The sequence below is a fragment of the Stegodyphus dumicola genome, chromosome 5 (genome assembly GCF_044657685.1).
Source record: "Stegodyphus dumicola isolate Sdum_Otavi_A_Nest chromosome 5, ASM4465768v1".
Taxonomy (NCBI): domain Eukaryota; kingdom Metazoa; phylum Arthropoda; class Arachnida; order Araneae; family Eresidae; genus Stegodyphus; species Stegodyphus dumicola.
In genome coordinates this window covers 148,031,248-148,056,376 of record NC_140772.1, presented here as the reverse complement: position 1 = coordinate 148,056,376, position 25,129 = coordinate 148,031,248, and the positions used below count along the sequence as shown (strand labels likewise).

Genomic DNA, 25,129 nt, shown 5'->3' with positions numbered 1-25,129 from the left:
ACATTGGAGGTATAGAAATTGATGGTTAAATTTTGCTCTGGAATGCGAATAAATTAATACTTGAACCTACGTAAAATATTAATTATTATCTTAAGAACCCCTTCCCAATTTATCATGACAGTGGTAATTTTCAATCAGCGTTTAAATTTTTGTAAAATGTTCATTTGTTCTTCGGTTCTTTCAATTATATTTATACACAAAGTTAATTAAAATATCTGTAAAAAGCCTTAAAAGTGAAAATAATGTATATAAAGCCTCCTTTCTTTCAGCTATTTTAATTAACTAAGCAAGATGATAAATTTATATTTCCGATGGAAATTTAAAACTCCAGATGACTTTCCGATGATAACATCGGACGGAAAGCTGCACCACGTTTATAAAGTGTCATGGCCTTCTCCCTCTTGAAGGTCACGCACACACACACACTAACTGACTGAATGCGGACCAGCAGGGTTTATAAGCTTTCGGCTTGTGTTCGAGAACATTCTGGGCTAAACCGGTAAGAATTCGTTCCAGAAGGTTCTCCAACTGTCCATGGTATATCGGCAATTTTTTCACCAAACAGGCGATTTCTTGCCAAATATGGCAACCCTAAAACTGCTTTGAAGGGAAGCCATCTTACTGTGCCTGTACATTTCGTAACACTGCCCCCCTCCTAGGACTGCACATCACGGGCAGTACAACCCTTGGTCAGAAGCCAAATTCGATACAATTAAAACACTTTAAAACATACAGATAACATAACTAAAGAAGCAAATATTTACACTACATACAAGTTAGATACACAAATTAAATACATAACAATTTTAAATTATACAAATTAAAGTTAAGAATGAATTTCATTCTCAGTCTTTTCATACCCAAGTCAAATACTTTTCCACTGCAGTTCTCAGACACATTTATGTTTTGCATATCACAGTCTGAAGAATCAGTTCTTTCAGCTTTTTCATCCACAGGAAAATTCAAAACAGTTTGTTCACCACTTTTTAGTTCATTCGCAACATGCATACAGTTAATCTCGGTATTTTCAGCAGCTGGTACATGCTGATTTACCTCTATTTCCTGAAAATCATTTCCGATGTTTACATTAGAGTCATGAACGGAATCCGATTCTTTACAAACACAAGTAACCTCGCTTAGAATTAAGTTCATGTCTGTACAACTTGTATTAGGAGACACACACTCAGTTTGTGAAATGGGAGAATCTTGTTGCAATACTGGTGCACCCTGCATAAGCTCTACATCAGCTTCTTCCATCTCTGCATCACATGCATTTTCAGATGGTTCAATTCTTGCTAACTGCGACTTCGTAATTTCACTATCAGTTTTGACGAACTTAACAGTCGCATTTTCACTTTCCTCTATTTCCTCTTCAGGCACTTGAGAATCAAAAGCTTCTTTCGCATCTTTCATTTCTTCACGTTTTCGTTCATTTTCTTTAATCCCATTAGATATTTCATTCTTCATTTCTTGATCTTTCTTAGACAGTTTATTAGCTACTACCTTCATTTCCTCATCCTTTGATTCTTCAGAAGCCACTTCTCTCATATCCACATCGTCTTTTATGGCTCCAGTTTCTTCTGTAAGGTCCCCTTTCACCTGTCGGAGTTGCTCTCGTACCTTTTCTTGGCCGACATTTATTTCTTCTCGCCAAGCTTTCTTCTCTTACAGTCTGGTTTTCATCTCTTTCAGTGCAGCTTTGATTTCAGCTTTCATCTCTTCCTGTCCGGCTTTCAATCGGCTAAAAGGTCCAACAAAAACTTCGTTTCTTCCGCCATGGCTTTCCTCTGCAGGCGGGTCACTGGCATTCACTCGCAAACCCAACTCCTGACAACAATTGTTACGTTTTTTTCCTTCCTTCACTTTCATATGAGGTTCGTGTGGGTTTGGAGTGGATGACAATGACACTTGATGAAGTATCGAAACACACTTTATTTACCAAGATTAATCAGGACACCTCCAAAGTCACTTTTTTTAGTCGTTGAAGATCTACTATACACTCGCTGGAACAAAACAATCAGTAACACAGCCTTCAGGTTATCAGGCTATCACGGTGGAGACAGCTTCACTGCAAAGCACCAGAGTACAGCTTCTGACACTGCATGGTTGTTCTCGGAACTCCACGTACTCTCGAGACTCTCCACACTACAACTCGACGACACATAGAGCACAGCTCCTGACTCTTTGGCTCAGTCATTCCCAGAGCTTAACATGCTCACTCAACGATGCACTAACCGCGATACACTACAAGACTCTTTCGGTGCACTTGAAGACCCACTTTGCACTCGCTGCTAGGCTGTCAACTCGATTGACTCCGCAGGGATTGACTCGCTAGATGAGGCACATACTCGATACTAACTAACTCGCACTCTAGACGAGGAGGCACACACACTAACTGACTGCAGACCAGCAGGGTTTATATAGCTTTCGGCTTGTGTTCGAGAACATTCTGGGCTAAACTGGTAAGAATTTGTTCCAGAAGGTTCTCCATCTGTCCATGGTATATCGCCAATTTTGTTGCCAAATGGGCAATTTCTTGCCAAATATGGCAACCCTGCTTTATCTTGTCATTTTATAGCAACCCTAAAACTGCTTTGCGGGGAAGCCATCTTACCGCGCCTGTACATTTCGTAACACTGTCCCCTACTAAGGACTGCACATCCCGGGCAGTACAAACCTTGGTTAGAAGCCAAATTCGATACAATCAAAACACTTTAAAACATACAGATAACATAACTAAAGAATCAAATATTTACAATATGGATATAAAAACTATACATCTAATAATAACTAGTTTTATCAGATAATATTACATTTTCACCCAAAATATTTATTTTGCTGAAAAATACTTCAAATGAAGAACTCACAAAAATAGTTTCTCATAGCAAAGATAATGATTTTGAGAGATAAACATATATACACAAACTTACATTTGTTGGTCTTGCTTCCATAAGTTTAGCTCGAACTTCATTTGAAAGTTGAATATTTTCCCTAAAATATTAAGGACAACATCAATGACAGAAGACATCCAAGGAAAATATATGTTTTATGTTCATAATATTCATAAAACATAGTACTATTTGATTAAGTAAATTCAGAAAGTATGGTTATTATACTATTTTACACTGATGGCAGGAGACTATTTACATTAAAAAATATAAAAAAAAGTAAAAGTTACTATAAAAAATTGCAATAAATTTTATTTAAACTGAAATATTTTACTTCTTATATGTATATGGTAAATTTTCCATAGGAACAGATAGAAAAACAGTGGAAGTGCAAAATCACACTTTATTTAATACAGTACAGTTAATGGCATTTCTGTAATATTCCATTAAACACAATAAATTTTGGACATCTCAAATCATAGTAATTTTTCTGCTTAATTAAGTATAATTTATTAATGGAATCCCAAGTACAAGAATAATTTTAACCAATGCACATAGTTCTTGAGGTATTTTCAGAGCATTTACTCAGGTCTAACAGGAATAAGAGTAAGTAAAAGTTTTGTTCTTTCCACACACACACACACACAAAAAAAAAAAAAAAAAAAATATATATATATATATATATTTTATAAATATTTATTATATTTTATAAATATTTATCTAAATATATATTTAGAATATACTGTATATATATAGTATATGTATATTTTTTCTAGTGCAAGAGCGGTTTCTTTTCATATTTTTCATTCATTCTCAGACTTGCAGATTTGGCATGCTAATTTAGCACTTTAAAATTTTTATAAATCATTTTGTAAATTTTTCTTATGTTTAAAAATTCCTTGATAAAAAAAATAAAATCTTTGTAGATTCATATCTATTTCCAACACACATAAAATTACGACACTTTCGACATAATGCGATTAAGAGATTTACTTGATATATTCTTAGTAAAATGAATATAGCAATTCTATTTCTCACTTCTAAAGGTGATTTTTGCCTCCCCCAAAAAAAGTTTGTATATTTTTTCATAGTATATTGTTGCATACTTCAGCGGTTAATGTAATATATCATCAACATGCAAACATATCACTTGAGAAAATTAAAATTATTAATTTTGTTAATGGAAATAAATACACGCAATTTGAACTCACAGAGGAATTTACATTTTTCAGTAAAAAAAAATTTAATTAATAAAAAAATCTACTGGAAATTTTATATTACAGCCTACTTATAATTATGCAATGATTAAAGCTTAAAAAGGTTAACAAAATATTAAATTTTAATCTTTATATATTGATTTCAATTTGATGCTTAAAATAATGTAAGCTAAACTGATATGATTAACCCACTAGTTTAGAGCTAAATCCTTCAGAAATTTCAAATAGCGGACATAAAATCTCATACTTAAAACAAGCTGCTAAAAATAGCAATGACAAATAACAGGGGGAAAATTTGCTAAGATCATCACATGTATAGATGATACTAAATTTGTTATAACAACTGATTTAAATGGTGGAAAAGGTATTTCTATTTAGCAATAACTGCTAGGCAATGAGATAAATTTTATTAAAACTTGAAAATATTACCATTTTTTTTTAAACCAAACACTAAATCTATTTTGCAACCAACACCATAGAAATATTTTACTTCTTAAAGAAAATAACAGAAAATAAGCTGACAAAAAGTCCTACTGTGCTTAGATGATGATAACACATATAATAAATGTACTGAACTTATTTAAAGAAAATAGTATTTAGAGGAATATATACTAATGAGAAAATCATGGGAGGCTATTTTGTAAAAGAAAGAAAAAAATTTTTTAAAACAAAATTTTACGTAATAAAACAGCTATGAAAACTGAAATAATGCTCCGTTATATCTAATTCAAAATCAAACATAATGCTAAAGAAAGAATTATTCAAAATTTGTAAGTTTTAACAATGGATTTAGAAGTCTGGCACTTTATTTAATAATGAACATACATGTATGTAAATCTAAAATTACAAAAAACAGTTCCATCCATGAAATGAAGTATTCCCATGAAGTGAATTATTCCCACCATGAAATGACAACCGTTTCCAATACCTTTTAGACAGGCTTTGAAAAATCAACTGAATTCAGATTTTACTATATTTCATAAATTAGAAAACCCAATAACAAATTTGTTAAAGATTTTGGGGTAGAAAAAATCATGAAAATACTTTTTAAAAATATGTAAGGGCATAATTTAGTAAAGCAATTTCAGATTTAATATGCATATGAAATAAAATTACAGTTATTAGCTTTAACAACTTGCCCTTTAATAATTAACCAGATTTCAATAAAACCATAATTATGATTTAATTTCTGCAGCAATTATTACTATAATTTTATTAGTATTATTTTATAATTGATTTATTACAGTTTTATTATCAATGATTACAATCAATAATACAAGGACAATAAAATTTATACTAAATTATATATTTTAACATATGTTAATTTTTCTAAAATATAACAATTTTAATACAAAGAATACAGCAACTTAGTTTCTTGCTGTAAGTCATTTCATCATATATCTCGCAGTAAGAGTGGTGTAATTTACAATGAATAACACAAAGTTGTGAATATAATATCAGTTTATTAAAAGAATATTATTCATTGCTTGATCAAATAATAATTCAGACTATTAAAATGATTCAGATAAATGTAATATTCAAAATAAAAACGTAAAAAATATAGCGCTAAAAATAGCCAAAGATACAATTATCAAGATCATGAATATTCAATAATCTCATTTTTTTTAATACCATCTAATTTAAGAGAAAAGTGAATAACAGGATATGGAGATGTGCAATTATTTTGAATTATTCGATTTTATTTCGTCTTTTGGTGTGAAAATTGCATAGTATCAGAAATGTTGATCTACCGTACCAATTAATTAGAATGGGAAATTGAATTATTTTTGTCCATTCCCAGAGGGGAGCAAAAATAGTTCATGCTGACTTACAATATTTTGGCTATATGGTCGAGGCTGCTTCTCTTTTACTTAAATTCTTATTTTATTTTTACAAGTTCTCCACTTGTTCTTTTGTATTTTAGTAATACTTAGGAAGTTATAATTTTAGCGCATGCACGCACATGCATCCAAACACATACACACTTACTCCACTTGAATAGATAACCATAACTGAATGGAAGATGAGATTTGAACAGCAAACATTCCTTTAAAAATGCTTTTTCCTTTGAAAAGTATGAAAATATTACATTGTATTTAAAGGGCTGTATATAAAAGTCACCAGTGAATAAAACCGCCCAAAACTGGTAGCTGATTTTGAATGTGCATGGTTTTTTTTTTTTTTTTTTTTGTGTGTGTGTGTGTGTGCGTGTGGTTTTTCACCCTGCGTAATGGTGAATGTTAGGCAGTTTCTCCCAGAAAGTATTTTTCTCCTTGGCTGATAATCTCAGTGGACTTTGCCATAATCAAACAATTCAATCCTTGTAGCAATAAGAAATATATTTTTATAATATGGAAGATAAAGATCTTAAGCTGTATAGTTTATCATCAGCTCCTTACACTGCCAGGACACACTTTTTCTACAAGACCCTACTTTGATGTCAATAGGAGAACAAAAATGATAAATTAATACATAAAAATTAACAGCTCAATAAATGAAATATGTTTATTATCAATAAGTAAACATGAAACATTATCAGTAAGTAAGCACAGACTAAATTATAAGAATTCATTTGAAGTAAATCATTAAAAATATCCCCCGAACTGTGAAACAAAATTTTGAAATTACTTTTAAGTAGTAAAATGAAAAGTAAATATGGAAAAAGTTATAGAAAGTGCTTGCCACAGTGGTTCTATAATCGTAGCAATGAATTTATCTGCTGAGTATACATAGAGTATTTTACTAGAGGCTATGAGAAGTTTCTATGACATATTAATTAAAGGAGAGTGATGTACATAATCGTATAGATACTTATTATTCATAAAATATTCAAACCTAAAATGAGGAATGCTTATTATCTATCATCTTCAAGAAACACCATAACTATGAATGTTGAGAATGGACTTTAAATTATATACAGTAGCCATAAGATAGGACTCACTAAAGATAAGTATAGTGGTATCTTAGTATATGTCTTTAATCTATTCCAGATCCTAGGATATATGCCAAATGAACTTTCCAATAAGAATTAAGGGAAAATAAATAATTCATTCTTATAAAAAATACTATTGTTATTATTATAGTATTGTTTAATACTAAAAACAAATGCTTTGGGTAAAATATATATTGAATATAAATGGAATACTGTATTTAAACGTTTTTCTGTTACCCAGAAGCAAAGCAATTTTTTACCCTCCTCTAATCTATCTGTGTTTGGTACTCGATTTCACTCATTCACAATACCACACAGTTTAATAGCATCTTTGTTTATAACAATCGTAGATATTCTTGGCATATGGTACCCAAGTCCCAGATATGCATGCCATCTTCATACTTTTTGACAATCCCCTTTTCTTAAACCCCATGGTGATCCTAATCATTTTTTTTTTTTTCATTACTTGAGTCTTCTCATTAACTTTTTAAAACTCAGTGTTAATAACTTTTTTTTAAAAGTGAAAAAACACAAAATTATGTTACGTGAAAATTTAGTTATAGCACAAGTTGTTTATTGAATAGTAGACACAGGTATACTAACACTCATAGGGACACTCATGTCACAATGTAAACAATGTATTCAAGTTATAACATGTAGTTATAACTTGAATTATATTCCCCCCACCCAAAAAAAAAATTGTGTCAAAACTAACAAGTTTAGACACAAACTGTACTGAGATTCCTTTATATAAAATTTATGAAAAATATGAAAACAATTTATTTATATACGAGGGCCATCCAGGAAGTAGATTATGTTTCCGTCTGTGTCCGCTAGGGGTGGGGTTAGCGCGGCCATCTTGGGGTCAGAGCGTTGCGCAGCTCAGTCTGCATCTAGCCGTGCTAGTGAGAGGTTCGTGCTGTGCTCCGTTCAGATACTGTGACGGTTTGAAATGTCTGCGTTAATTGAAAATCCCGCGAGCTGCGAGGTGCGCTCAGTAATAAGGTTTCTGACTGCAAAAAACTGTAAACCGATAGAAATCTATCGGCAGCTTCGTGAAGTGTATGGGGACAACATTATCACTGAAGGTGGAGTGCGTCAGTGGGTCATAAGATTTCAAAATGGCCGAACCAATGTTCACGACGAAGATCGAAGTGGGAGACCCAGCATAGTGACCGCCGAACTTCTCGAAAAAGTCGATGCTAAAGTCCGTGAAAATCGAAATTTCACAATAACGGAACTTTCTTTGAGTTTTCCACAAATTTCGCGAAGTTTGTTGCACGAAATCATCAGCGAAAAGCTTGGTTACCACAAGTTTTGTGCAAGATGGAAGGCAAGAAGAGGTAACGAAGTGGTTGAAGGCGCAGGCGGCCGAATTTTTCGACGAAGGAATTTCCAAGCTCGTACATCGCTACGATAAATGCCTTAATTTGTATGGTGACTATGTAGAAAAGTAGTATTTGAGTGTGGCTTTCATCTGTATATAATAAAATTTGTTTCCTATACTTTGTTTATTTTTTTATTCCAAAACGTAATCTACTTTCTGGATAGCCCTCGTATAAATGAATTACTAATTATGATTAATTCTCCATCATCATTATTCATTAAAAATGTAAAAAATAATAAATGTAATATATGTCTTCCAGGCTATTGTTAAAATAATAAAAAATTATGTTATTTGCTCAGTTTCACTATTAAAAAAAAACTAAACAATGATCTGCACTAATATCTCAAATTTCTAATGAAATACTTACACATTTTTTAAAACTAACAATTAATATATACAGTAACTTAAATTTATTATAAAATTTACAAACATTTTATCATAAAATGTTTATTAATTTTATTAAACAATAATGCTAATATTATGTAGAGGAATATATTGCTAATAATAATAATGCTAATATTATATACAGGAATATTACATCATATGGTCAAAATCTTCTGGCAATTCAAGATCTTCCTCTTCTTGAAGCTCCTTGATTTCAGCTAATTGTTGCTGAACAGCTGAGAAATACAATGCTACCAAATAAATAAACACATTTTTTAGTTTACATGATTTAAAAAAGAGTACAATTAAAAAGTGCATTTAAGTATTTTAATATTTTGAATATAGAAAAAAGTTTGTGCATTATTTAATAATGTGTATTTCAGTTAAAAAAAAAAAAGAGAGAGAGAGAGACAAGATTTTTACCTTTGATGAAACAGGAATCAAGCAAATATTTTGGCAAATTAATCAGGATAGGTATGTAATTGATTATAGTAAAATACATAAAGGGCAAGTAAAAGGATAGCAAAAGCTAAAACAATTCAAGGGAGGATTAAAGTGAGTATTTCCTTCAAGAGAACTAAACATCCTTTCACAAACTTTTTGCAGATTTTTATATAAGGTATGATTAATTATAATTATTAGTAAGCATACATTAATTAATATAATTAGTTAACATGATTGATAGATTCAGATACCATATTTAATCGAAAATAAGCCACCTCTTTTTTGCAATATTTTGCCCTAAAATATGGCACCAAAAATTAGTTTCCCAAACTACTGCCAGTTTCGTACTATCTTGCCAATAGACGAGATAACCATTTACTTCAATGTTAAATGGATATGCCCCTGTAACCTTATTTATCTAGTGAAGAATATATTCTTGAGGCCTTTTATGTTACTTTATACTAGATATACTACAATTTACATGTTAACTACACTAAAATTATTAACATATATACATAATTCATAACATTACTCTCTTCATGGATGGCGCTTCCTGGATAGCTCAATATCAAGATAGAAAGCTATATCTACAACTAAGGAAAATTGATAACTGAGTACTAAATGCAATACCTAAAATGATAATTTCAATAAATAGCATACAATTAATAAAATATGAAATCAATAAATACTTGCATGAATTTACAAATTTATATACATATAGGACATGGTCTTGGTATAATATTTATATCATATGGGAATTACTATGGGAACTACATACTATAGCCATAGTAAGGGGCTAGCCTGTCGTAATGGAAGACTTAGAATTTGATGATTTACAGATCCAAACTAAGATGTCGTTCAGCCTGTTTAGGAGAAAGTCCTCTCCATTGAATCAGATTCCATAGCCACACCTTCTCACCTTAATTAGATCAATGTCCTGTAGCTCTTGTGTCATATCTAGTCTTTATCTACTGCACAGGCATCTACTGCATCAACAAACTGACTTGCTCTCATGCCTAACTAGGTATCACTTCAAATAGTGTCTGAATATTCTTAATGTACTCCTCATGCAATGAAGGTGCATGTGGAGGGCGACTAAAAAATAGATCACAAGAAAAACAAAAATAAAGACCAAGGAGCATCTGTGATAGGGAATAGCCAGTAGTCTCATAGACAGGCCAGTAAGAAGAGAGGTAAATTCTGGTCCCAGTCCTGTTGATTTCTGGAAACCATCAGGAAGAGGTTATTAAGGATGGCTCAGTTAAACTTTCTCACTATGCAGTGCATGTAAAGGTGTCATTTGGTTTTTTCTATGCTAAGTAGCTAACATAGTTTTTTTTTATTTTTTTAACAGCTGAGATAAAATTCCTTCCTTGATCAGAATGTAACTAACAAGACAATCCAAACCGGATAAACCAATGCTGTCATTACCTTGTTACCGTGAAAACCTCTTGATCAGAACAGAAATAGGATATATTTCAGGCAATTTTGTAAAGTAATCAATGACAAAGAGGATGTATTTGTTGCTATCAGCAGTTCATGGCAGAGGTCCTAGAGTGCTGATGGTGATGCACTGAAAAGGTGCTGTTACACTGTAACATTGCAGCTTCCCTCAGCTCATTTCTTCAGTCCTTACCAACCTGCACAGGCATCGCAAGATCGGTACCACTTTTGCATTACTTCAGTAGAAAAGCTCTCAAACTCTCTGAAAAGTCTTCATTATTCTGAGATGATCTCCTGCAGGGCTGCTATGTAGTTCGGTATCGGCTGCCATCAGAAAGGCTTTCCCTCATCCAATTCAAATTTCTGGTACAAGAAACCGTTTTGAATATGGAATCAGTCCCAGAGAATTTTGCTGTTGGATTATAGATTGAAATTCCCTGAGAGGTAGGTTTCTTATTTGAAGACTTCATTTAGTCACCTGTGGGTTGAATGTTGCTATCTTCCAACTGACTTCTTTGTCACTGTTGAAGTTGTAACTAGATTAACAGCTTGTATTTCACTTCGACCCTGGAACAATATTGGCTGGGTCTTCTAGACTGTGTGTTAGCATTTCCATATGACAATTATTTCCAATGATAGATAGTGATATAATATTCCTGCAATCTCTGTATCCATTGGGCTATTTGGCATTTGAGATTCTTGAAATTTAAGAGCCAGGTCAATGATGAGTGATCTGTGCTGAGGAGGAAATTTCTGCCATAGAGGTAATGGTGGAAATGTTCTACAATTTTATCTATGCCAAAAAACAACAGCAATCAGTAGATGTCTTGGATATCTTGATTGGTGGATGATTTACTGTATCAATAGTATGTTGGGCTGAACTGCTTCAACCTACATCAGAAGATATGTGGGAGAAAACATCTTGAAATTCTTGAATGATGTATTCTGCAGCACTCGTCTCTTCATCAATTAGTTGTGCATTCTATGATAACTCCGTTGTTAGGCTCTGAAAATACAGAGACTGTAGACTGATTCATCTAATGCAGGCCACTAGAGTACATGCTGCAACCACTTCGCCATGCCTCATGACTTTTGTTTTATCTCTTACGCTGGCAACTCTGACTAGGATGATGTGCTTTGACAGATCGATGAGTGTCGAATGTCGATGAGTACTAGAACTCCTTTTGGGTTATTACAGTTCTTAGATTATTTCAATATGCCATACAAGAAACTTCTGTTTTTAGCTATGGATCCATGTAGTAAAAATTCGGCCCTTCTTGGTACTGTGATATAGTTGTGAGCTATTATTTAGGTGTATGGTTTAATGCCTTCATCATTAATCTTGAACAGAGTTATGTTCTCAAAGGCAGAATGCAGTTCATTATTTTTAAAAGAAAAACTGTATTTCCTCAGAAAGTCTAATATAAGTATGTAAGGATCTGCAATATCTGCCACATATGCCCAATAAATAAATAAATTTATGCCATAGATTCCCCAAATAAGACATCATTAAGAAGCCTTCAACTTCTGACCTCATGAAAGTTAAAACAGCTGTTAAATCTACTTCCAACTCAGTTATAAAAATCCCTCATTCCAACTATTCCAACTATTGTTAATTGTGCTAAATTTTATGGGCTTCCTAAATTTCACAAAAGTGGAATTTTTTTTTTTTTTGAGCTATAGTTTCTAACTTAGAAACAGTATCGTATCTTTTGGCCAAATATTTAGCTTCTAGACTTTGCCCCTATAATGAAAATGCACATATCCATACTTGTAGAGCAAGGATTTTTGAACTTACGAATTCTAGAGAAAATATTACCCTCCAATAGATTCTGAGCCATTGTGGCATTTTTGGTAATGAGCAGGCTGATAGACTTGCTAAAGCTGGTTCTCTAATGACTCAGCCTAATTCTATTCTGCCTTTGTGTAACATTAAAAGGATTGTAAACAATAAAATTAAGAATAATAGAATGTTCTTATATAAAGATGCAGCTGTGGGTAAGAGCAGAAGATCCTGCTTAACATAAAGAACAAAATTTCCAATTCTTTGCTACGATTTGTTGGAGTTGCTTATTTTTGAATGCTAACTGGACATGATTATTTACAAAGGCATTTATGTCATTCTGGAATCAAGGATTCAGCTTGTTGCCCTTTATGTCATCAGGGTGACATGGATGACGACCATCTCAAGAACTGCCCCATTGTTTTAAAGTTTTTTAATGACAACTTTTTTATGTTAGTTTTAATTATCATTAGCATTCTTCTTCATTTTATTAGGCTGCTCGTCACTTAATGTCAGAAGTGCCCTAGACAGGCATAGGATTTAAAATAAATAAATAAATAAAAATAATAATTAAAAAAAAAAATTCCCCTATACTTATTTTACCCTTACTCAAACATAAAAAAATTCTTTTGAAGTCCTCAATAAGTATAAAAGATATTTATCCCCAGCACTCAATTATGATTTCTTTTGATATTTAATCCCCATTTGCTAATGGTACAGTTGCGAAAACACTAAAATGTTCTGAAACTATGCTTTGAGAATTCCATTTCACACATTCTGAAAAGGAAGAGTTAATTTCTCTCACAAAAGTCTGAGTCAAATCCACTTTGTTCTCCAAAATAAATACTATCACCGAATTGAAGGATTAGGTATGGGTAATTTCCTCAGTCTTCTACTTGCTAGCACTGATGTGCACTATTTTTGAAGTCAAATTATTTGAGAAACTATCTTTTCATCTCTGAATTTGCTATGCAAACTGCAATTTTTACTTTCTGATTGTGATACAGAAGATTTATCCTTGATTTTATCTGTTATAAATTCAATTGACTCAGCCATCCAGTTCACTTTTGAAACTGAATATGACAATTCCCTTCTTTTCCTAGATGTTCTTATAATCCTCAAATGAATCTAATTTCAGCACACCTGTTTACTGTAAACATTTTTGTGTTTCTTCACCTCCTCATGATAAATCACATCATCTCTAAGAAAATCACGTCACATCTGACCACAAAAATTGCTTCTTTTTGCTATTATACATATCGCACTCACAAAGTTGCACCCTCAGAATCTTTGCATTCTAATGAATTCAATTACTAGGAAATTAGTTATTACTGACAGAGGATTTTTCTCCCAAGGTCTTTGATACAGCCTTTACAAAATGTTCATCTTGTCATCAAAGAAAACACTCCACTGTTAGAAAATAACACTAATAACCTTGGCATTCTTCCACCAATTAAAAAATTGCACAGATTCTCCAGCATTTAGTTTTCAAGTCATTGTCTCAGCTATCAATAAAACCCTTTGTTTGATTCTTAAAGATTCCATCTCTGATTTTAAAACTTAGAGGATTTATAGTATATCAGTCAGTGTTATTTGAGATATATGGGCCGAACTAAAAGAGCATTAAAATTTTGCATAAAGGAACATGAATCTTATGTCTGAAAAGAAGAAATAAACATATCTTTAGTATCTTTAGTAGTTGGAAATTTAATCCCAATTTTTATTTTAGGTCAGAAAAAAGTTTCTAAAAAGCTTCATCAACTCGTGGATTGGACTTATTTGAATTTTTCCTCATTCCCAAGAAATTATTTTATTTAGTTAATGACATTAATTCCAATCCATTTCCACACATTTTAAAATTCTATTGTCTGAATTTTTCATGTTTCTTGAAAACTTCTGTTAACAGATGGTACTACCTTCATGTTTCCTTTGCTATTTTGCTTTTGATATAAATATGGCCGTGGCTCCTCCCTTCTTTGCTCTTAACAAAGAGGGATATGACTTCTTATCCTCAAAATCGATACAGTTTTAATAAAAATCTATGCCAAATCCAAAATTGTTGTCTTGCCTAATTTCAAGATCTCACAAAAGTGATCTGACTTATCATTCACACTTTTACACCTAGTGTGAATGATAAGTCAGATCACTTTCATCTTTGCGAGGTACACTTAAAACATTTAGATGATAGGAGGAAAGACATGATGAACTTGTTGGGGAAATAAGAAGTCTTATTTAAAGTAGAAAATGCCAAAATGGGAGAACATAAAATCAGATTAAATAACACTGAACAAAAGAAACCACACATCTATCAAATTCCTGAAGCATTAAAGCTGCATATAGACAAATAAATCAAGGAATCGTTGATGATGACACTGGGAAAAAAAAAAAAAAAAAAAAAAAAAAAAAAAAACCCTAATGTGGAAATTTGGTACCTAATTGTCTAAGTCAGGAAAAAAGATGATGCTCTTCTGCTCTTCTCCTAAGCATATCTAACGTTCATATGCTTTCAAGTATATCTAATGTTCTCAGCTTAAATTGATCATTAGTATCATAGACTCCAACCTTCAGCAAACCTTGTCAGTAGTCAACGCGCGAACGACATTTTTACAACTTTGAAAATGTGCGCGTAGTGTATGTTGTAATTAACCATTCATTAATTTTAAATTAATAATTAATTGTAATCAATTTTATTACATTTAAAATCCATATACATATAAAACTGAATAATTAAAAATATACCTTGTAAATTATATGCACATTTAATTAGAAATTTTCTTTTAACTCCTCAAGCATTCACTAATAAAAAGTACTTCAAATCACTACTAATCATAGAAAAAATCAGAAGCTATAAATCATATCTTTAATCTGGATATGATTTCTACAGGGAAATAAAATTTAAATAACCAAGAATGATACATATAAGTATTAAACAAAATATGCATAATTTATGAATGCAAAGATTTATATGTAGCATGCTTAGCAAGCTTAAGTTCTGATTTTGAGAATGTTTTTTTATAACACAGTTCTTCATTTGCCTGCATATTTATTTTTTCAATCAAAACTGCTTCAAGAGTTTTAAGACCTAAATTTGGTCGAAATTCCGTCTGATTTTTTTTTAACAATAGAAAAAATTCTTTCGCAAGCTGCATTTGAATGAGGTATTATTAAGACAGCAAGCATTATAGAAGGCAATACTTTGTATTTAATACACCCATTCATATTTTTTAATTTGGCAATTTCTCCCCATGCTATATCAATACGCAAATCTACAATTTCTTTCAAATCATCTACTTGATACATGGAAAATTCAATTTCTACTTGATTAAGACATTTTTCATCAATAATGGATGGAAAAGTATTCATCAAGTAAACAACAGATGAAAATGAGACTTCAGTTCTCAAGTTGATGTCAGCAACTTCAGCATGTTTTAGAAATGGATCACTCAGTAGAAATTTATCAATTATATATGAACATGCAGTTACAAAAAAAGCTTGCACAGAATTGAAAAATGATTTCACTTCACTTTCATTCAACTTGGCATTTTTTAAATATAGTCTTGTTTCCGCACCAATCACTAAATTTTCATTTTCTTTTTGTTTACTATACTTCTGAAATGGAATAGACGTTAGAGTAACATCTTCATTTTCTTTAGAAATTACTGATGGTTTTACGAATCTAACAAATAAATTCATTAAAAGTTCAAAAAGTTCTCTTCTCAATTTATGTATATAAGGAGCTTATTGTTGCAAATTAATATTTACTGTTATAAACAAAGGCAAAGTATTTTTCAAAAATAACAAGTACAATTTGGTGGTCAGTGACTGTAAATTTTTTTTAATGTTTTGCAATCTCTTTCCTTCATTCTCACTGTTATCTGGTTTATCTCCAAAAAATTTATCACAGCATCCCACTGTTCCAAAATCCTTGTTATAGATTCTAAAAGAGACAACCATCTCGTACTGCAATATTTCAAAATTTTATGAGATTTTGCATTCTGTCCCAAAATTTGTTGAGCAACTTTGAAGCTATGCTTCCGTTTTGAACTTTTCTCCAAGTAAAAATATATATCTATTATCAACATTTCAATTTCTGAGCCAATTAATTTTTCAGTAGCTTTTTTTGCAGCTATATGCAAGAGGTGGCACGGACAACCTCGGGTGATTATACTTGGTTGATGCATTTTGATAAATGATGCTACACCTTTAAACTTTCCAATCATATTACTAGCATTATCTGAAGAAAATGATAAGCAATTTTTCCATTCTAAACCTTTGTTTTTAGTTTTCATTTATACAATTAAAAATACCTTCTCCTGTATTATTCGTGCATTCTAAAATAGAAATCAATGAAGTAATTATCACTACCTTTTCTTTACTGTAGTATGTTATAACCAATGAGTACAGTTTGTTATCATTGTTATCATTACTTCCATCAGTACTTAGAGAAAATGATGTACTGCACACTGATTTTATAATATCAGCAACAGTATTTTCTGCAAGCGTTTTCACAATAGCAGCAGTTTTGGTATGACCGCAGCTAAATTTTTTTGCTATGGCAGAATCCGGAAACATTGCTTTGAAAAGCTCTTTGGAATGATCCGAAACAGAAAGCGGTAGATTATGTTCAATTAAAAAATGAACAAAATAGCATTCGGCTTTTATAGGATCTGTTTCATCATCTTTTATTAAGAAATTTGTTATTTCTTTAGATTTTACGGTGCCAAGTTCTATATGCTTTTGAGAAAACACATGCCGTTTACAGTCATCTTTTCCGCCATGAGCAACTGAGAAGTCTTTGTTGCATACACTGCAGTGTGCGTGATTCACAGAAATTTCGGACGCTTTAATGCATGGAAATTCTGAAGAATATGAATCTTTAAACTTCTGCTTTGATAATTTTGGCTTCTTCGTTCGAGGCAGCATTATGATTAAAAATCTTTCACCTGATTCACATTTCACAAGACACACGCTAAGCTCTCGCCGTAAACTACACAATGCAGCCGAATGCAGCCTAAACACGCATCAGCGAGGAACCTGGGAGACAGACAATTGGGTGGAACTATTGATAAGTCGTTAACGGTTGGAGTTACTGATCTACGATTGGCTAATTCTTCAAAACTAGGAACGCACTCAACACGTGATATATGATAACACGAGTATTCAGCCAATCATCGGATGAATTGGTTCCGTTTTGCGTACTGGTTCTCCTGCTCTTGTTTCTGTAAAATCCGTAGTTTTTTCCATACTTTTCGTAGCTCATAGTTTTTCATGAATTTCCATAGAAACTACGGAGAATCCGTAGTAGTTGGAGTCTATGTTAGTATAGTTATGTGCATATGTACTGCAACAATAGATGCATACTCGTCTACTGATTTTGTTTGTTGGCATACAAAGTCAGGTAGCAAAGAAATAAAAATGCCGTTGCACAGGATTTCATAATGAGCCAGATCAAAATGACTGCAAACGGCCCATGAGCCTACTTCTGCCCACCTCTCATTTAGTACATTTCAACACCTTTTTTTTTTTTTTTTTTAATTGTTAGAATTAAGGTTCTCGGTACATGTTAAGACTCACATCAAATGTAAGACTTTGCTAAGACTCGCATCAAATATCTGGGACATGTCATCGGTTATGGCAGTTGTTGAACTGATCCAGACAAAGTGGAAGCTATCCAGAAATTGCCTAGGCCTAAGGAGTTGAAAGGTGTTCTGGGTCTATGTATATTACAGAGATTACATCCTAACATTGTGCAGAAACAGTTTATCCACTGTTTGAGTTTACCTAAAAGAGAAAAATCTGAAGAAAACTATTGCATGGAGAAATGCAACAAGGCATTTACAGAATTAAAGAAGTGTGTCATGGAGGCTCCAGGTTTCATATCCTTGTGCTAGAGTTATTTGTTTACAATTCAATGTGATGCATCCTCGACAGGTGTTTGTGCCTGCTTACCTCAACGTAAAATTGGAATGAGGCAACTAATTAGTTATGCTAGTCAAGCAAAAGAGTCATGGCCAACCACTAAAAGAGAAGCCTGCTGTGGTTTGGAGCTTAAAAAAGTTCGAAGCATGGATCTTTGAATCGCCCATGGAACTGATTACTGATTATAGTCCATTCACTTTTATCACCAAGAACACTTCACTGTCTTCTAAGTTGCAATAATGGGCACTAGCATTATGGAAATATGATATCAAACTTTGCATTATCCTAGCATGAAGTTGATCAGTGCGAATGCACAGTAGAGATTGGGGACTATCAAATGACTAGCGTGAAAAGATAATTCTTTATAGATGTCACTGGCGAAGTATGAAACGGCGGCATTGTATATTAATACCAGATGTTTTTAAGCAAAGTATGAGATACAAGAATTATTACACACTTTCCCTAGGTATTATATATAATATCTAGACATTCTATAGAATGACAGATGCTCTTTAGGCAAAAAATAGTGAGATAATCTTAATACAAAATAATAAATTTGTATTTTCTGTCTGCCTGAGACTGGGAATAAGTAAGATCTAACAACAGAAATTAAATTCAGAAATAGTCAAAAGTTTCACAACAATAACCTTTTTAATACCTTTTTGCTTTTTCTGACAGGGCTCATAAAGGTTGTTGTACAGTTCAATATCATTAGGTGCAATGTTTGTGTATCTGGTTGAAAGTTCTTTTAACATTCTGTCATGTCCTCCCTGCCCAATACTCACACAAGTTTTCATGAAGTATGGGAAATAACTCCGTATAGTATTGATTTGACGTAATACTGTATAGTACTGATGCTTTTTTTTAACAGAGTAAATGAATGTACTGTTGATTTCCACAAGTATCATATCTTAGCGATTCAGCAACTAGTAGTTCTTTGGTTCCTTTTAAGTAGTCTTTTTGGCTTTTTTACATATATTAACTTCTGATAAGTAGTTTCAATTCTTCAAAAAAAATCAGAAATGTATTTCACACTTTGCTGGTTTGTCATTTGGCTTTGGCATGCCAAATGACAAAGAATGCCAAAAGAATGCCAAATGTGTGAAATATGAGTTTCTTTATATATTGCCAGATAGTTTTACCCATTATATACAATGCCTGAACATTCTATAGAATGCCAGATTTCAAACTTTGCCAGTAACATAGACACTTAACCATCAAGTGACTAATACAAAAAAAAAAAGGGGGGGAAATCTTTATAGACATTTATAAACTCTTAAGATTTTTTTATTTATTTCTGAAGCTATTATGCGAAAAGAAAACCCTTTAATTAACTTACTACTATTCCATTCTAGAATTATTTTGATTATTAATTTTTATGTTACAGTTTATAGAAGAAGTTAAAAAGCAGATGCAAATAGAGTCTGTATAAGTATTTTTAACAGGTTTTCTTTGATTAACCTGTTTACATTAATAGGTAAGTGACTTTTTTTGACATCACCATTCTTTAGAACACATTTTTAATAGGCTTTCAGTCTATTTTTATCTTAGATAAGGTGTGCGATGTATGAGGGATGCCAGTCAACATAATGCATGGCAGTAGTGGCTTTGAGCGAGAGAGATACTAAAAGGTTAAAAAGACAGACCTAGAGAGAGGTATGAATAGCATAAGAGATCATAGGAGCCAATTATTATAATACAATTACATTGTAAATACATTAACTATTGCATTTACAGTATAAAGTCCAAGATCCAGACTCACAGGGACTTAATTCTAGATTTGGGATTTTTCCCGCTGTTAGATCATCAGTTTAAATCTAGTAAAAATGATATACAGAAATAATAATAATAATAATAAAAAGGAACAATGAATCATTTAAAAAAACCAAAATTTATTAAAAAAGGGGCTCATTATTTAATTGTTTGCTTTTTCTTTCAATATAAGTTGTTTAAATTTCTTCAATTTTTGTGCTAATACTTTATAACTCTACAAACAGACATAATTTCTTTTTCAGTTAAAAAGTTCCATTCTTCAACTCCAGTTATTCTCCTGTCAAGAATTTTTACCAAACTGTTAACTGAATTTTTTTTTTTTCATTCTCAACAATCTCTCTGTCACTTCATGATCGGTATTGATATTTTCTGGATTTAGAACCATATTATGGATTTTGACATATGCTAGTTGATTGATGATTGCGGCATTGTGTCATCGAAATGAAAAACATCTGTTATAACATCTTCTATCACTACTTCACAAATTTCATTTATTTGAAAATTTCACTTTTTGTTTGTGATATCTGAAATCCTTCAAATTTGTGGCAACTGTCATAAAGTTTCACTAGTATCCACTATACACTTTTTGTGATGCATCATGAGATTGGTAATTAAAGACATGTTATTTTGCTAAATTTTATCTTGCTTCTACCGCATGCTGGTGAAATTAAGTCTGAATTATATTACTTTAGTTACTTACTATCTCCCCCGTATGCTTAAGACTGATCTGATTCTCAAATAAATAAATTCCTACACATACTTAAGGCTTATATCCAGGGCTGGCACTAGACATTCTGTAGGCGGGTGCAGTCTCTGCACATCCTAAATCCTGCTTCTAAGCGTATCCATACATTATAAAAATTTTGCTGCCACTATATTTTGTATCAAGTGCCTTCCTTAAATTCTAGACATTTTGCCCTTACTTTTGTAACCTGATGCTTCTCCAAATTCTAATAATTTCACCTTCTATAAATTTTGCCACTTGGTGCAGTGCCACCAGCTCTGGTACCATTCCTGAGGTTATCTGAAGGACAAATCAGTTATTCTCAATTCCAACAACACTAAATATAGTATCTTGGTCTAGTTTTTTATGTTTTATTCATGCATATTTGATATTTTTCACAATAAAACTTGTGGAGTGTACCGATTCTTAATCTCACCTTGACATTAAATAATATACCTTCATACTGAAGAAACAACAATTTATTAGCATAACTATATATGATCAATAATTTGGCTCCTCAGCTCAAAATTTACAAAATCTATCTTTTGCATATGGAAATAAATTTCTGTTAAATTTCTTGCCAACATTTAGCAGCAGGGTTAGCTAAGCCTGTAATCATTGCCAAGCATAATGTCAGCATAAAAGGCTACCATGTTCTTTGATATTCAATTAATAATATCAAAAAAAAAAAAAGTGATGCATAAGTTTAAACATCACTTCAGGAGTCATTTCTCAAGCTGCAGTTATTATAGTCAAGTGATGAGGAAAGCAAAAAATAATAAATAGTGCTTCTCCAGGCTGACATCAGGAGTCCAAATTATTCAGCAGGCGTAAAATGTTTTGGTTTGAAATGTATACCAAGCGAAATGGCAGCTAAGGAGCCAAATTATTGAATTAAAAATTATGCTAATAAATGGTTGTTTCTTCAGTATGAAAGTATGTTATTTAATGTCAAAGTGAGATTAAGAATAGGGATAATCCACAAGTTTTATTATGAAAAATATCAAAAAGGCATGAATAAAAAAATTTTTTTTTTTTAAAAAAAGAGGTTGCTGTTGTTCGGAGGTTTGAATTTAGATCATTCTGATTATTGGACGTCCAAATTTTAGAATATACTAAATATTGGACATCCGGATTTCATACTTTGTAGTGTAGCTCAGTGAATCCATATGTAATTGTGTATGTATACAAATCAAGATATAAAGAGCTACTAATTATTGCATTGAAGAGAAAAGATGATCAGCAGATACCACATTTTTAATAATAAACCAAATATTGCATTTTTGATAATTTATTTAATCAATATATCTAGTCCAATGATTTTAAACTTTGGATGTAATAAAAATTATAGAATAACTGTAGTGAAGCAACAGCTCATTGCATAATTTTTTAAATATAACAAATACAATTAATTTTGCCCTGAAAAGGACTGCAATAAAGAAAAAGGTCTTAAAAGCACTGTTGCAAAGCTTAAAAGCACTTATCTATAGAATTAAAAAAAATCACCTTAATTCTTTCCTTTTGGATCAATCCAACTACATTTATATTATTTTTAGTATATTATCCTATTTTTCAGCATACATTGGTAGTACTAAGACTAGCTCAAATATCAATTGTTTCACTTATTTTTCTTAGCTTTTATTGAAAAACTGAATTTATCAAACTAAACAAAATTTGCAATTATTATTTTTAAAATCATGTTAATCACTTTATTATTGGATTTATACCAAATAAATTACATACTTTGATAATAAAAATGAGGACATATATAAAATTTTCATATGAACAAAAATTCATATTTAATTTCAAGAGTACAAATAATATTTTACATTAGATAATGTCTAATTCAGAAGTCAAACAACAAAAATCAGCGTTATATTTACAAAATTTTCACAGGACTAGTTTCGATGGTTTTACTGAACCACCATCTTCAGCTGCAAAACCGCAAATGAACAAGATAGGAAATAATGATTAGATAAGATAAGAAAGCCTGGACAAGAATAAGCAAGTGGCGCCATCTGTTGGTGAAACCAGAACTAAAACATAATTTCTTTAAAGGCCGAAGGCAAATTTGGATTGGAATTAGGATCATTAACTAGAACAGAAAGATTTTTATGAATGTGAAATGCCTCTAGAAAATCCAGTTCTCCAATGGAAGATGATTTTTGAATAATTTTGGCAGCAGAAAAACTGAAAGTGTGGTTTTCGGACCAACAATGTTGAGCAACAGAAGACTTCTGTGTTTCCTTTTTTCTAACATATGCCTCATGTTCCTTGACGCGAAATTTTAAGGCTCTCTTAGTTTGGCCAATGTAAATTAAACCACACTGGCAAGGAATCCTATAAATACCCCAGGAATTCATATCCGGAATGGGGTCCTTGAGTATGGAACTCGGAATTTTGTTGATGGGAGAATAAACAACAGAAATTTAACCAATAAGTTAAATTTCTGCAAAATATGTGCAACTTTATAGCTAATTGATGGAAAGAAGGGAATGACAACAGAATTTTTATAATATCCTAAAACAAGAGTGTGCCTTTTAGTGTGTTGAGATGAATTTTTTAACTGCTTGATTAATAATGTTAATTAATAGCGGAACCATGCCGGGAAGTTTAAAGTTTCAAACAATTTTGATTCATAATAATGCATGTAGATATCAGCCAGGATGGGACTGAGGGGGCTTCCCATGGCTAATCCCTCAGTTTGCTTGTAATATTTATTTTGGAAAACAAAATGTGTTTGTTTCAAACAGAGTTGAGTGAGTGAGAATATTTTTTTTGGAAAACAAAATGTGTTTGTTTCAAACAGAGTTTCTGAATTAGTATTTATTCGGCGTGTTATTGTGTCTTAATTATTAGATAATGTGTTTCGTATTATTAAAAATTTAATGAAATATTTAACATGAGTGCATAAAAGCATAATTCATTTTATGTATTGAAACACGAGCCTTTTTTACTTGGTAAAACAATGGAAACATAGTGTTTGCATGATTTACTTTTTCCAGTTTTTAATTAGTTGGACAGCAGTTTCAGTTGAACATAACCTTTGAACTAATTTGAAAACACTTTCAAATAAACCCAAACTCTGAATTAAAGCTGAACTGAATTTTTATATCTAGGCAAATTCCTAGTATATAGCACTAAATCGGCCCAGCATGTTTTAGCATCCCTAATGATTTGAAGCTTGAATCTGTTATTTGTAGATTTAATTCCATATACAGTCAAAAGTTGTTAATTCGGACACCCATAATCTGGAATGATCTATAATGCGGACCTCAAAGCAAAAACTTTCTGCGCATGCGCCACGTTGACACATGCGCATAGGCATTTACGCGTACGCATAAGACCTTTAGGACTGCGCATATGCGTGTGCGCAAACGCAGAATACGTTTTCGCGTGCGCGTTTAATATATAACGGACGGTATAAGAAAATTATTTAATTATCTATTTCAGTTAATGTTGATGATTGTGTTGTTCCTTAACCTTCGAATTGGATCCGGTTCATTATTTTTTGCAGACTGTAAAAGCAATTTTATAAAAGTAAACTTGAACTTTCAATTATGTCAAATAGAATTTCCGATGCTGGAGCTCCCAAAGGATCTTCAAAACGAAAGTATGTTTCGATGCCCATGAAACAAAAAGTGGAATTGCTGCAAAAAATGGATAAAGACATGAAGGTGATAGAGAGGTTAGTGAAAACGAAAAAATTTTGATTGACAAGTTAGTTGGTATTGGCACAGCAATTACGGGACTTGAACAGCGGAACTTCGTAACTGAACAAGAAATTATGTCTGTTTATAGAATTAAAGAGAAAGTATTATCACATAAAACGAAGCAACTTAAACAACTTACATTGAAAGAAATGTTTAATAAAGTAAACAAATAAATATTAAGCTTTTGTTTTGTAAATTTTGATACCCTTTAGATCATAATTGTTCTTTATTTCATAAATTACGGTTTCATATTTTTAATTTTAGAATTTCTGCATGCCATCTTATGAGATTTAAACTGATGATCTATAATCCGGAAAAATCAATAATCCGGAATAGCCGAAGTCCCGACGAATCCGGATTAACGACTTTTGACTGTATTATTAAGTATTTTGAAGCTAAAATTGTTTTGGCTTTATTTATGCAATTACTTGTACAACTACAGTGATAAATTTCAGAATCACTGAAAGCAATTTTTTTTTTTCCATTTTTTGATTCATTGATTGTTGTCCTAGCCACCATCAC

The 25,129-nt window shown here is 31.9% G+C and overlaps 1 protein-coding gene across 4 annotated transcripts in view; it reads right to left on the bottom strand.

Moving 5' to 3' along the window:
- The window catches only part of LOC118205204 (5-taurinomethyluridine-[tRNA] synthase subunit MTO1, mitochondrial), a 121,289-nt gene that overhangs the window by 7,472 nt on the left and 88,688 nt on the right, over positions 1–25,129 (bottom strand). For all 4 annotated transcript variants that reach the window (XM_035377499.2, XM_035377506.2, XM_035377516.2 and 1 more), the window contains exons 15-16: positions 8,963–9,059; positions 2,931–2,991 (exon numbers count right to left, since the gene is read on the bottom strand). In XM_035377499.2, coding sequence (XP_035233390.1) covers positions 2,931–2,991; positions 8,963–9,059 — 158 coding nt within the window. The remainder of the gene's footprint in view (positions 1–2,930; positions 2,992–8,962; positions 9,060–25,129) is intronic.